Source organism: Harmonia axyridis, chromosome 2, assembly GCF_914767665.1.
Source record: "Harmonia axyridis chromosome 2, icHarAxyr1.1, whole genome shotgun sequence".
Classification (NCBI taxonomy): domain Eukaryota; kingdom Metazoa; phylum Arthropoda; class Insecta; order Coleoptera; family Coccinellidae; genus Harmonia; species Harmonia axyridis.
This window is the reverse complement of record NC_059502.1, coordinates 20,545,553-20,559,540: the sequence shown is the minus strand read 5'-3', so window position 1 is coordinate 20,559,540 and position 13,988 is coordinate 20,545,553. Positions and strand designations below refer to the sequence as shown.

General features: G+C 32.7%; 1 protein-coding gene across 4 annotated transcripts in view; it reads right to left on the bottom strand.

Moving 5' to 3' along the window:
* LOC123673665 (protein phosphatase 1 regulatory subunit 16A) overlaps positions 1 to 13,757 on the bottom strand; it is a 28,194-nt gene extending 14,437 nt beyond the window's left edge. Inside the window, exons 1-2 of one of the 4 annotated variants that reach the window (XM_045608249.1) lie at positions 13,488 to 13,757; positions 1,105 to 1,371 (exon numbers count right to left, since the gene is read on the bottom strand). In XM_045608249.1, coding sequence (XP_045464205.1) covers positions 1,105 to 1,336 — 232 coding nt within the window. In that variant the 5' untranslated portion in view covers positions 1,337 to 1,371; positions 13,488 to 13,757. Of the gene's footprint in view, positions 1 to 1,104; positions 1,372 to 1,922; positions 2,062 to 3,544; positions 3,689 to 6,786; positions 6,959 to 13,487 lie in introns of those variants that run through there. The other 3 variants (XM_045608250.1, XM_045608251.1, XM_045608248.1) reach the window with 3 other exon arrangements.
* Positions 13,758 to 13,988: the final 231 nt, after the last annotated feature.

Below are 13,988 nucleotides of genomic sequence, written 5' to 3'. Positions count from 1 at the left end.
TACAGTGAGGCCGCTATTAGTGGAAGAACGTGCCGAGAGTGGTTTCAACGCTTTAATAACGGTGATTTTGACGTCGAAGACTAGCATGGCAGTGGAATAGAGAAGAATTAGAGACATTACTTGATCATGACTAGTGTCAAACGCAAAAAGAATTGGTAGGATCATTGCGAGTGACGTAACGAGCCCTTTCAAAACGCCTGAAGGTCATGGGAATGATTCAGAAACAAGGAAATTGGGTGCCGTACGAGTTGAAGCCGAGATATGTTGAACGGCGGTCGTTTGCTTGTGAACAGCTGCTTGCAAGGCAAAGACGGAAGGGATTTATGCATCGCATTGTGACTAGAGACGAAAACTGTGTTCATTACGAGAATCCCAATCGCAGAAAATCATAGGGACATCTCGGCCATGCTTCCACGACGACGGCAAAACCTAATATTTACGGTTCCAAAGTCGTGCTTAGTATTTAGTGGGACCAGCTCGGCGTAGTGTATTATGAGTTGTTAAAACCGACTGAAACAATCAAAGGCCATCGTTATCGAACGCAAATAATGCGTTTGAGCCGGTCATTGAGAGACAAACAGCCGCAATACAAAGAGAGACATGATAAAGTGATTTTACAGCATGACAATGCTTGACCCCACGTTGCGAAAGTGATCAACGTTGGAAACGTTGAAATGGGGAGTCTTCCCCACCCGTCGTAATCTCCAGACGTTGATCCCTCGTACTATCACTTGTTTCGATCAATGGCACACGGCCTGGCTGACCAGCACTTCCGGTCTTATGAAGAAGTGAGAAATTGGATCGCTTCAAAAGATGACAAGTTTTTTCAATGCGGGGTTCGTACGCTGCCAGAAAGATGAGAGAGGTAGTGGCCAGCGATGGACAATACTTTGAATCATGAATGTATAACCCGTTTTTCACAATAAAGCTTCGATTTCGGGAAAAAACGGCGGAAGCAAAGTTGAACGCCTATGTATATAGCCTGTTAATGTTATGCTATGACCTTTTCTACTCAAACAAAATGGTTTATGGAAGAACTGTGTCACAATTCATTATTGATATTCAGTCATCAATATAGTCATTTTTAATCAATTTACACTTTACCTTCGTCTATATCATTTCTGGAAGCAGCTTCAAGAAGTACAACACTTTCGCTAAAAAATATATTTCTCTTATTGGACGTTTTCGGCTTATGCGCTTTCTTACTGTACTCCTTTTCTTTTTGTGACCAAACCTTAAGTTGATGATTCCGTCTCTTCTTAGCTAATATCAGTCTTTCTTGAGTAGGCATTTGTTCTATATGGGGCATTTCTTGTATCAAGTCCGCGTGCTCCATGATTGCTTGATGTTGTTTCCTTCGCTCTCTCAATTCTGCAACAATAAAAAGTCGAAATTGAAATTCGGTACTAAAACTATCAGAATATACAAGAAGAAGTTCAGTACTTTGAAGTGCATCTTTTACATAAATTTTCACTCAATGTTCTCTGAGATAAAGGCAAAACTAGTTTGATCAAAAACCTTCAATCCTTAAAAAGAAATGAAACCACTAGCCATTTTTTGCATCTGTATACTAACGACATTAAGTGAAAATGCTATACATTGAATATATGTATACGAAAGATCAATTCTATTGTTCTGCAAATACTGACCGATCTGCAATGTATTATATTGAGGTATAATAATTTAGTTTTCACGGCAATTTATTCATTATCATCATTCTCTATGCATTCTAACAATGTTGCTTTCTGGATCTTGGTTGTCAAGGCCTTCAGTGTACATGTCACTCACATCAATTCTATATCTACACTGACATATGGGAGAGATTTCTTTTTCTGAATGGCAAAAATACATTATTGTCTTTGTTAACTCTGCTATGACCAGGTCCCAATCATACTCGAGCATCACAGACTTCCTAGTCTCACCTGAAATAACTTGGAGAGCAGCCCTTCTAGTAATCTTCTGGCTTGAAGTTTCTACTAAATTCATAATAGTTTGTTAACATGTGAAGTAACGCCTTCAGTGACATTCTCAGAATCAGAATGACCCATAGCATTATTGGTTTAATGTTCAGCAAAACTGGATGTCATTAATGAAGTTGCCAAGACCGTAACAACCAACAAGCTGTTACCATAACGACTTATGTAACAAGCAGATAATTTTCAATTTTGATTCATAAAAACGTCTGGGTTAGACAAAGCGACAAAACGTATATAAAATTTATTTGAACGCTAGTAGATCGCATTTTGAAAGAAGCACGTTCGATATGAGTCCTGATTATGAGACTAAATAAATAATGATAAGTGTATTAAATTATTTGCTCATTGTATAGGAACTCACATGTTCCTTATAAAAAATTGAAATATTAAGCTGTTAGCTATTGAAACATCTTCGTCGAATAAAATGAGAAAACGAATTCTTTGATATCAGCAAGAAATAAAGAACTTGAAATAACAAACAGAAAAACAGTACCATACTCCTCCTTGCATAAAAATTAACTTGGATATTTGTAGATATATGTACGGAATCGCTAAGACAATAAAACATATTTCATATCGTGCACACCCATTATCATTATCGGCAAAAGTAAAAGTGCAATTTATTGTTTTGTTTAACGGTTCAACGCGGATCCAACTACCTCATTATAATATATTTTGAGATAGCTTTGACTTTCAGTAAAGGTGATTATGAACAATCATTTTAAGAATGCATGAGTTTATGGTATTGTGGAAAATATGGAATGAAGAATATTCGCAACGGATATATTTTAATGCTGTTTGATTAATTGTTGACATTATATGGAATATCAGCATATATTATATCATTATCTTTACACGATACAGGTTCTCGAAGAAAATGGGTAGGCATAAGCCATTTGATTATGTTTTGAGAAGGCAAGTGATATATGTTTAATAAGAATAAGGTTTTATTATGTAGAGAAAACAATAATTCGAACATATTGTTAATCATTATTTTGCAAAACATGAGTCTCTGGGTAAATGGACTATTATTCTAAAATAAATTCGAAAAGAAAGAAATTTCCAAAATTTTGAAATCTGGTTTTATTTTCTTTTACATATGTAATTGAATATCTCAAATCGAATGAAAAAACTTGTTCCTGATATCAGAGTTTGAATCTGAGGATAATACCCAGTATTTTTGTAGCAACACATATTCTGAATTTCAAGGATATGAGAGTATGTTCGGAGAAATAAGTTTTTAAAATTGACTTCTTTACTTTCTTCCGAAATGCTTAGATCAGATTCGCCATTTATATGATAATAGCTTTCTAACTTTCGACTTGAGCTATTCACATATTGTTCATTTACAGTATAAATTTGGGGCAGGTATAAAAAGTTAGTTATTGCAAATAATACAAATCCTCAACAGACTACAATTTTCTGATTGCTCGAAAGTGCTATGAGAAACAAATCCCACTGTTTAGAATCAATACATTTATGGTTTATGAAATTCTTGAACAAACTGATGTAATTAATTTAAAATTCTTAGATGTATATTATCGATGGGTCAATCATAATCCTCTTACCTTATTCAATAACGAATACATACATTACTTGCGAAATTGCCTTCAGGACGTCATTCTACTTCATTCTTATGTTTATTAAATATATTTTGCTGATATTGATCATCCGATCATCAACAAAAAGAAATTACCCATTTGACAGTTGAAAGTTGTTTGAAGTATCCAATTATTCAATTCGTAAACACAGATTAAAAAGATACATCGATTTTATTAGTAGTTTTGGTGCATTGTCAAATTTTTTTGGGCTTTGAACTGGTAATGATTGGTTACAAAATTCTTTGCAGAATGTGTTGCAACATGATTAAAAAAATACAATGCTACCTACTTTGAAGTGCAATGATTTATTCTTAATCTACCAGGTTTTTCATGACTTTGCTCTCCAAAAATTTAGAAAATAACGAATAACAAAAATTCCACAGAACCGATTGATAATAAAATTCTAGCACCTAAACTACAATAAGAGAAATGAGTATATGATATACAGAAAATGAAACCAAAACTAGAGAAGACTAAAAATCCTATGTTTATGATTATGACAGACCTAATTCAATCATTAATGCGAGTTCTATGGCCAAGCCTCACATTTATCTTCAGATGAAAGAGATTTTTTTTATACATGACTCAATACTGCTTCGTGACTTAATTTTATATCAGTATCACTTATATCATCAAGGTTGAATTTTTATTAATCAAATTTTGCATAATTCTACATATATCTCTTCGCCAACATGTCTAGAGAAGCTTTGAATTCTCGTGGTATTCATCAATAGCGTTCTCAAATTCATAAAGACTACATAGAAGTACCTATACTGAGTAGGGAATTTTTTGAGATTAATTAAATCTCTATGTATCTACCTAAAACACAATACTTAAATTTTCCTCGAAAATTGTCAACATTTCATCCTGATGTTAAACATGACATGTTTTATTGATAACTGAATATTGAATTGATTGTTCGACTGTTCGAACAATATCAATAATCTATTCACTCTTATCACTACTCGTCAGACACAGTTTTCACGCTTGTGATACCAAGAATATCAATGTAGTAACGCAATCAAATAAAGATAGAGATCACTTCACCTGTACTTATCGACTCGATTTTTTATACAAATCGTTGTTGGCTGCATAATTGGCAAGTTATTATTATTTTCAATTAATGGTTATTGATTGAAATCTATTGTATAAATATGTAAATGTAATTGTAAATACTTAATTATATTTTCGCTAAATATAGGTAATGAAAGACTTTGGGTGTGTATCCCCAAGCTAGATAAACATTTTATGAGGAACTATTCAATCATTTATGTGTTGGATAAACAATTGGCAGTACTGAGAGCAAGACTGAGATTGCGTGAGGACACAGTAATAATGTCGCAGGTACATTATACGATCCGGTTCTCATACGCTCAAACTTGAACAAATCACAGAACCTTAAGGTGGAAAAAAATGCAGCATAGTTATATCAGTGCTCAGAAATATTTTTTTCTATCGGGTATTACAGTGTTCATCATTTTATGAGTATTTTTCATGATTTGGACTATCCATCACATGTGAAAGATAATGAATAATGGTTTTTGTGCTGTATCAAATTTCCAGAAAACTGATAGCCGAAATTAAAGTCCTAATGAGAGTACTTGCTTATCAGACATCGCGAAAATCATTCAGAAATTTCAAATGTGCCCATACCATAGATAGCAGACAGAACATGCTCTTTCCTTCCTTATTTAGAATAGATAACTCCCACAGTTGTGAAAACAAAGCTAGTTACTTCAAATACCACTAATCGACTAGTAAGCCAGCAAGTATGATCTAGCTTGCCCACAGCTCAATATTACCCACAGATTAATATTGTGCACAGATTTACCTAAACTGCTAATCGAATATTGATCAATTGTTGATTATTCTTCTGAATAAGTTTATTTTGTTTCATTTCAATTCCGTTGTGAATCTATTAACTTCGTTTCATCTCTCAGGAGTTTCTTTTTCGAAAATTCATAGTAATTGCTGAAAACTGAAACATCAATGATTTCTATCTTTGGAATGTAACCTATCAGTTGAAAATGTTATGATCATACTTTAATGAATTGGAAACTTAAGGAATTTATCTGGCATCTTTGATACTTCAGTGTGACCGCAATATTTCTTAAGACTTTATTAATATTTATTAAACTTTTTTTTGAAAACTAGACAGTACTGTAGGACGGAAAATGTTAGTTTGGAAAAAAAAAGAGAGGCAAACACCACATAACAGCTACACATAAATAAATAAATGAATTTACTCAAGTTCATATAAACCCAGAAACTTCTACAACTGCAATCGCTAGAGGATGTGGTATGTCACAGAAAGGCTTAACAAAAAGTTGTAGTACAGTACAAGGTTTATAACAAGGCGATCATCATAGCAGATTGAATTCTATAACTGGCTCTTTCGAAAATAAATAGAAAATCCTCAATTCCAGGCAAAAGTCTTGTATGAATCCATATTCACTAACAATGGTGTCTTCAACCGGAAAAATCATATTCACTGTGCAAATGTCAACCCAATGAGTCAAGACATCAAATTAGTCTTAGTGTTTATGTTTATTGTGCGATATTGAATGAACAGATAATTGTAACCCAATTATATCGATGGAACTTCAAATGAACCAAAATACTTAGAGTTTCCTCAAAATTATGTAGAAAAATGTCTACAGACATTGCCAGGTGTACGCTTTGTACGAGTAGTGTTGGTATCAGCATGATTATGTAATTTATAGGACTTTACTTATTGAATAGAATTCAGGTTTTAAAGAAATTATTCAAGTAACGGTTCCATATAACAAATGTCAACAAAGTATTAGCAGTTATTCGACAACTCTAAAATCAGCCTACTATTTGAACAAAAAAATGTTCAGATTTGCGTAGCTAGACTGGATATTTTTGTAGTGTGATAAATTCATATTTTTTTTGTTATTAATCCATAAGAAGAACTAATAAAAAATAACCAGACACCAAAGAAAATTTCGATTTTTAGTTGGACATATTTTGGATCTGTTTACTCCAACACACTCATCCCTAAATAAGGCAACTTTTTTTCAAATTTGAGCCACCCTGTATTTCTAAAAGTTTTCGATATCCCTATATTCTCCCTCTAAAATCTAAAACGTTCCAACCCTGTATGAAAAAGATCGGAATTGTCATAATTTGGCACTAAAATATATCATCAGAATTGGTCTAAAAGTTAATAATTAATACCTACTTACACTTTTATATTTTGAGTAGCTTGCTATATCACAAATATTCCATTAAATTCTCCACACACTTCTGCACGAACAGAATGATTTATTAACATATGGAGGTAAACATACATTAATTTACTCAGAATCTAATACACTTTGTTAACACAATCACAACAAATCCTGGTCTCTCTATTTCAACGAACTGAATCTGTTGCAGAATTAATTGGTTGATTGATTATCAGAAGATAAGTGGAAATTATTATTATTCCAATTATAAAATACCTTTATTGTATTATCTTGATAGGTTGTATCAGTTAGCAAGGACACTAGAAAATTTTGAACCTTAGTTCAAATCCCATATAAAAGATAAATTTGGTGAATTGTTCCCAATAATGAATAAAGCAGAATGAGAGAAAGAAAATTCTTTGATATTTTCAAAACCAACTTCGTCAAAAAATACAGCATATTCAGAAATATGATTCTGATTTTTTTTTTATCACGAACTACCTCAACAAATATGGAAAAAATCTGATAATGAAATAAAATAATATAAAAAAGTTATGATATAAATTAAGCGATGGGATTCTTCTCGAAATCTAAATACAAATTTCAAAATTCATAAATCCATATGTGATAACGCAAAAAATATTGTATTCAGCATTACCGTGCTAACACATTTTATGATAATATGTCGCAAATAATTTTTTTTTATTATTTGATTCCTTGGTTTATCAACCAATATTTTTAAAAAATTTCATGTAAATAATACTTCGAGAAAAGCTCTGGTAGGTGGACGGACAGATTTTGTTAGAAGAACTTTTAGATTCTATACATTCAAAAAGGATAGAGCAATGTGTTCAGAGGCGAGTGCCCAGAATTGAGGACAGGGGAACTTAAAAGCTCCTAACCTAACGTTAGTGCTTTCCTCGTTATTCTTCATTATTCAGCTCGAATTTTATTTTCCTCGACTTTTTCGATATTTCTCTTGCAATTCCTATGGTTTTATTGCTTACGAGATCAACATGAACTTTTTTTATATGCGCCTAGAATTTCAAGTCCATCGGTAATATTTTTCTTTAATCTTGTGACTAATTCTTTCATTCTGCCACATCTTGTAGACCAAAATCGTGCGAGAATATCTCAGATTCGCACAGATTTCATGGTTATATTTTATTATTATATGTTGATACTCGGAACTCTCTTGCCACATATTCATGCTATAATCTATCAAATTCTTGACATAGAAACTGTGCCCACCCACATTTTTCAATGCTAAAATCAGTAAACGATATTTATGGAAATATTATATTCCATGAATTTCAATAAAAATTCAGTGATTTAGAAAAAATAATGTATTATACTCGTACAGAAGACCCATTCTACCACTCGTTCATTTAAAACCTCGCCACTTTGTGGTTGTTTCAGATGAATTTTGAACTAGTGGAAGAATATCAATGCCTTCCACACTTATTATGAGTAATTATTTCCATATTCTTCTCAATTTTTTTCGGTCCAGGTAATTAAACTGGTTCTTCTCATTAGTCATTTCACATTAAAATTCATCATTTTATTTCGATTAAATTAATTAAATTAAAAAGTTGTTGGTACGGTTATGGATTTATATTTTAGCAACTTGCTTTGAGAGTTATGAATTCTAATTAGTATAGATGTCACCTTCAGTTAGGGCATTGCACAAAAGCGTAAGTGAAGATCGACATGCCCAACTATATGCTGTTGATCTAATGACTGTATTATTAAATCATTTTGTAGAACAAACATTGTGTTTACTGCAAAAATTAATTTATATCTTCACCTCATTGAATCTACCTGTAATTGCAGAAAACGTTTCAACAATGAAAATGTTATCCTTTTTTATATTTCTTATAAATGTTTTGTGCAAAATATTGTGCCAATTCAAAACAGATCAAAGACCAACTAAATTTTAATTAATGTGTATATATACCAACTGGCATATTGCTCTTCAGTTCATTAGTCCTCAGAATAAGGCTGTTTTCACCATAAATATCATATACACATATTATATTTAGCAATAAAATACCAACAATATCTCTTCAACTCTTCAGATGTTATATTGGCCATATGGATTATTTTCTGAGAATATACGTTTCGAGAAAAGAGAGATCTCACCTTTTGTCCATAGATAGTTGTTCTAGTTAAATCCTCAAGATATGAAAAGAAAGCCTAACATGTGCCAGCAAAGCATTAATCTGTATGTGTACCAATTTAATGGAAATATCGTCATTGTTTTCATATGTCAAGGCCGAGGATGAATTAGGTATTTAGTGTTTCGTAATTTTCAATCGCCTTTGAAGCTTATTTGCCAGGAGCTACTACTGACCGATGCCATTTCGTTTGACTTTAGAGTGTCTTATACATAGTATATACCTACGTTTTAAAGGACCCCGCACGTTTAGTACGGAAAATGGCTTTCCGTGAATTTGGCTGAATTTTTGATATGTTGTAGTTCTTGATGAACTGATCAGAAAAGTCCCTAGCCACAAAGCTCAAAAATGGACAGTTTTCGAGATATGGAGCTTTGAAAATGGATTTTTTGCAATTTTTGGGGTTTTTGCTCATCAATCGGGGAGCTCTCATTTCTGGTTCTGATGGAATTTGGATGTTCGGCGGCCAGAACCCGACTGAGAAATGATCTACCTTGGTTATATTAGGCACCGCCATCGATAATTTTTTATACACTGCTCCACATTGGCTATGAAATGAGATATAAAATCCAAGATCTTCCATACATCTTTTCAAGCCACAAGATGACGCCAGAATAATTCACATGACCGAGAAACGACATATTGTGAGATTTTTTTAAGACAGGCCATAATATCTGAATCCTCATATATCTGATGTCCAATAATATCAAATATGTTAGCCGAAATGTTCATAACCAGGCATCGCGAGCTGTAATGGGGGAAAATGGGAAAATCATAATCATATTTCCTCGGGGATAACAATTGTGATCACTATTGATCTCATTTACATATGATATGTGATTTGTTTCTCACAAATCTCGATAATCTGACAATGGGGTGCCAAGACATTTTCCTTGGAATGTCTCGAAATTGATGATAGCATCTCACAGACAAACGAATCCGTGAAAATGTCTGCAGTTTTGATGCAATATAGTACTATACGGGTAGAATATAGAAGTCCAAGTGTTGGAAGCTAACTATGAATGGAACATCCGATATTAACCCACGAATTCTTGAAAATAATTTTTTTTTCTATGAACTTTTTGAACTTCACACATACGAATGAATACTATCTAATTATATGATCGTTGGCTAAATGAATGAGTAGATCAATCAAAAACAATATAATAATGAGAGTGACATTCATAATAATAATAACAATAATGATAATAAACAAAAAACAATTTGAAATTATATTAGCAATCGCAAGAAATCATTTAGAATATTATGAATCGAATCGAGGGCAAAATTATCATTATTGTTATTATTATTATGAATGTTATTCTCATTATTATATTGTTTTTGATTGATCTACTCGTTCATTTAGCCAACGATCATATTATTAGATAATATTCATTCGTATGTGTGAAGTTCAAAAAGTTCATAGAAAAAAAAAATATTTTCAAGAATTCGTGGGTTAATATCGGAAGTTCCATTCATAGTTAGCTTCCAACACTTGGACTTCTATATTCTACCCAGATAGTACTGTATTGTATCAAAACTGCAGACATTTTCACGGATTCGTTTGTCTGTGAGATGCTATCATCAATTTCGAGACATTCTGAGGAAAATGTCTTGGCACCCCATTGTCAGATTATCGAGATTTGTGAGAAACAAATCACATATCATATGTAAATGAGATCAATAGTGATCACAATTGTTATCCCTGAGGATATATGATTATGATTTTCCCATTTTCCCCCGTTACAGCTAGCGGTGCCTGGTTATGAACATTTTGGCTAACATATTTGATATTATTGGACATCAGATATATGAGGATTCAGTTATTATGGCCTGTCTTAAAAAAATCTCACAATATGTCGTTTCTCGGTCATGTGAATTATTCTGTGTGGCATGAAAAGATGTATGGAAGATCTTGGATTTTGTATCTCATTTCATAGCCAATGTGGAGCAGTGTATAAAAAATTATCGATGGCGGTGCCTAATATAACCAAGGTAGATCATTTCTCAGTCGGGTTCTGGCCGCCGAACATCCAAATTCCATCAAAACCAGAAATGAGAGCTCCCCAATTGATGAGCAAAAACCCCAAAAATTGCAAAAAATCCATTTTCAAAGCTCCATATCTCGAAAACTGTCCATTTTTGAGCTTTGTGGCTAGGGACTTTTCTGATCAGTTCATCAAGAACTACAACATATCAAAAATTCAGCCAAATTCACGGAAAGCCATTTCCCGTACTAAACGTGCGGGGTCCTTTGCAGGGTTTTTTTGGCGTATTAATCTTTGGGGAATATAACAAGAATATAGGAATATTTATATTATGTACATATATAAGATTCAACAAAGACATAAACGAAGATATTTTATGAGTTAGGAGGAAAATTTGAAAATTGACCAAAATTTTAACAATTAACAATTTCAAGAATATAAAAAAAATGAACCAATATTTCCGTGACCTCAAAATCGAATGAGTTGAGATTTTGGATTCAGATAAAAAAAACTATTTTCCAGACCAAAATTTCAGCTAGTTACATAATCAAAACCATAGAACATTCAAAAGAATTTTAGAAAAGATATTTCCGTGACAACAGATCTGATCGTGTTGAGAATTTGCTTGTATACACAGGGTGATTCAATAGTGCTGGATCGGTGGATAACTCTTGTAAATTTTGAAAAATGTCATGGTTATAACGGTTTGAACTGAAGATCATATCTTGAAAACCATTCGAGAGTAATTGTACGATTTATTTTTTATTGAATTCCCGAAAAGTTTTTGTCGTCTGCAGATTTACGAATCACTCACATTTTTACAATATACATACAATATACTGCTGGTCCAAAAGACACTGCCATTTTTTAAATGAACTTTAAAAAATGTCAATTTATCAAATGGGATGCCCTTAATTTTTTTTGCCTGTCAAACAACCTAGTGAGTAGTCCTCATTTTTTGTCTAGACAAGCTGTGCCTAAAATGAATAATTTTCAAAATGCCTCGCATTTTATGTTTTTTACTGGGGCTGGCTGAATACTTTTCACGCATACAATTTCAAAGGGATAAGAATACTCAACTCTAGTTAATACTTAATAGTAATATCAAAGATCAGCCAAATAAAAGAAATCATCAAAATATTTGGGAACATTCATTTTGAATGTTTCCATGTTGACTTTTGAGCGGTCGTCACTTATAGTCGATTGGACACCACTTATACCTATATGCATATATTTCAGTAGTCTCCAGGGGAATATTTGTTGTTCAATTTCAAATTTTTGAAAGATTAATTCAGAACAAATTATTATATGATTTACTCATATGAATTGATTTACCTACTGTGGACTGTGGTTCAGGAAGAAAAAATTCAACGTAGTGCAAAATTGTTTTCTGAATCGATGATGGAGAAAACTAACATGCAAATAATAGGTAACACCTTCATCTCATTGTTGAAACTTTCTAAAACGAAAAAAATTATTAATCAAAGACCGAGAGTTAAACCTCAATAGGAGAATGGGACAGGAAACTGAAACAATAAAGATCATAGGAAGTTGATAGTGAATACTCGATAAGACCGGCTTTGAAGCAAAGTAAAAAATATAACACTCCTATTAAATTCGTCAATACCCCACAACAACGAACTAGGGAGCTGGTAAAGTGAAAATGAAACTCGGAAAAAGAATCGAAAAGCACCAACACAGACTAATCTATCAAATCAAGCTGGTATCTGCCGCAGTTCAACAAAAACCATGTTATTCTTCTGAAATTTGAAAACATGAAAATGGTGGAGGCGCTAGCAGAGTTTTAATAAGTATCTATGAATCTGTACATTATGATATTTGTTATTGGAAATCTTCCAAACTCTTTCATTATTTCATTACATAGAAGAAACTCAACTGGAAGGTTTTGCCATTTTGATTGATTTCACATGTTACTTAATATATATGGTGGATTCGCCCCTTGAATTTCTATAATTTTTTCTTCTATTCTTGGAATCATAGCAGCTACTTTACTCTAATTTGCCTTTTCGAATGAAAAAAAACATCTCCAAAAAAGTCATTATTTTTACTTACTCTGAACTACTCTTAAATATTCACATAGGTATATTGAATTAGTCCTTTATTCAATAATACTTTTTATTCACTATTGGGATTATTGAATCAGTAATCGAATTAAATTGATGAATTCTAGGATTCATTGAAATTATAAGTATTGAAAATAAAATTTTACATTACAAGTTTACCACAATGAATCAAAAAACGTTTATAATCATTTGATTTTGAGGAAAAGTAATTTGTATAGCTTTTATTGGATGATCGATTAGATAATGTGATGAAATAATACTGTAAAAAAAGTAAAATATATGCAGTCATCGTATAACATCATAGGTGAATCTCGGTCATTCATGTTTACCTATCATCACAGAATGGACTCAATGTTTTCATTGAAAAAAAATTGTAAAACCCTTTCTGGAGAGTAAACAATTGAATAGTTACATTTCAATTTAGCGTAAAATTTTCAGGTACAGTACTCGACAGGTAGCAATATTCTTACCTTGATTAACAGGTTCTGTTACATATTTTTAACCTTTCACTGCACTTGGTGTTACTGAGTTTCCTTTCGAAGAAAATGCTTTCGGAATCATATGTTTCAGGCATTGTTTTAATCGCCACAAACGAACACACTATCAACTTTTAACATTGGTCTGCAGCATACTGCAGGAAAAAGACTTTCCGGGAAGGAAACATGGATAAGCTCTAGTGCATTTTCGTTTATGCAACGTTGCCGGGCAACTATTCTTTTTGTCGGTAGTGGACAGACTGATACATGTGGTGAGGTGGGCTAACAACTAGGTGATCGTTCATTACCTGTCCATTCACCAGAACCGGTACAACTGTACAAGTAGTTTGCGAGAGGAAGACGGAGAGATTGATCTCACTGAGAAGGACCATTTGTACGGATTCATAATTCCCACAGGCCACAAATCCAAGAGTGAAGCGAGATATCTTTATCCGGGTCAATAGGAAATAATATACCTACCTATGGATATGTAAT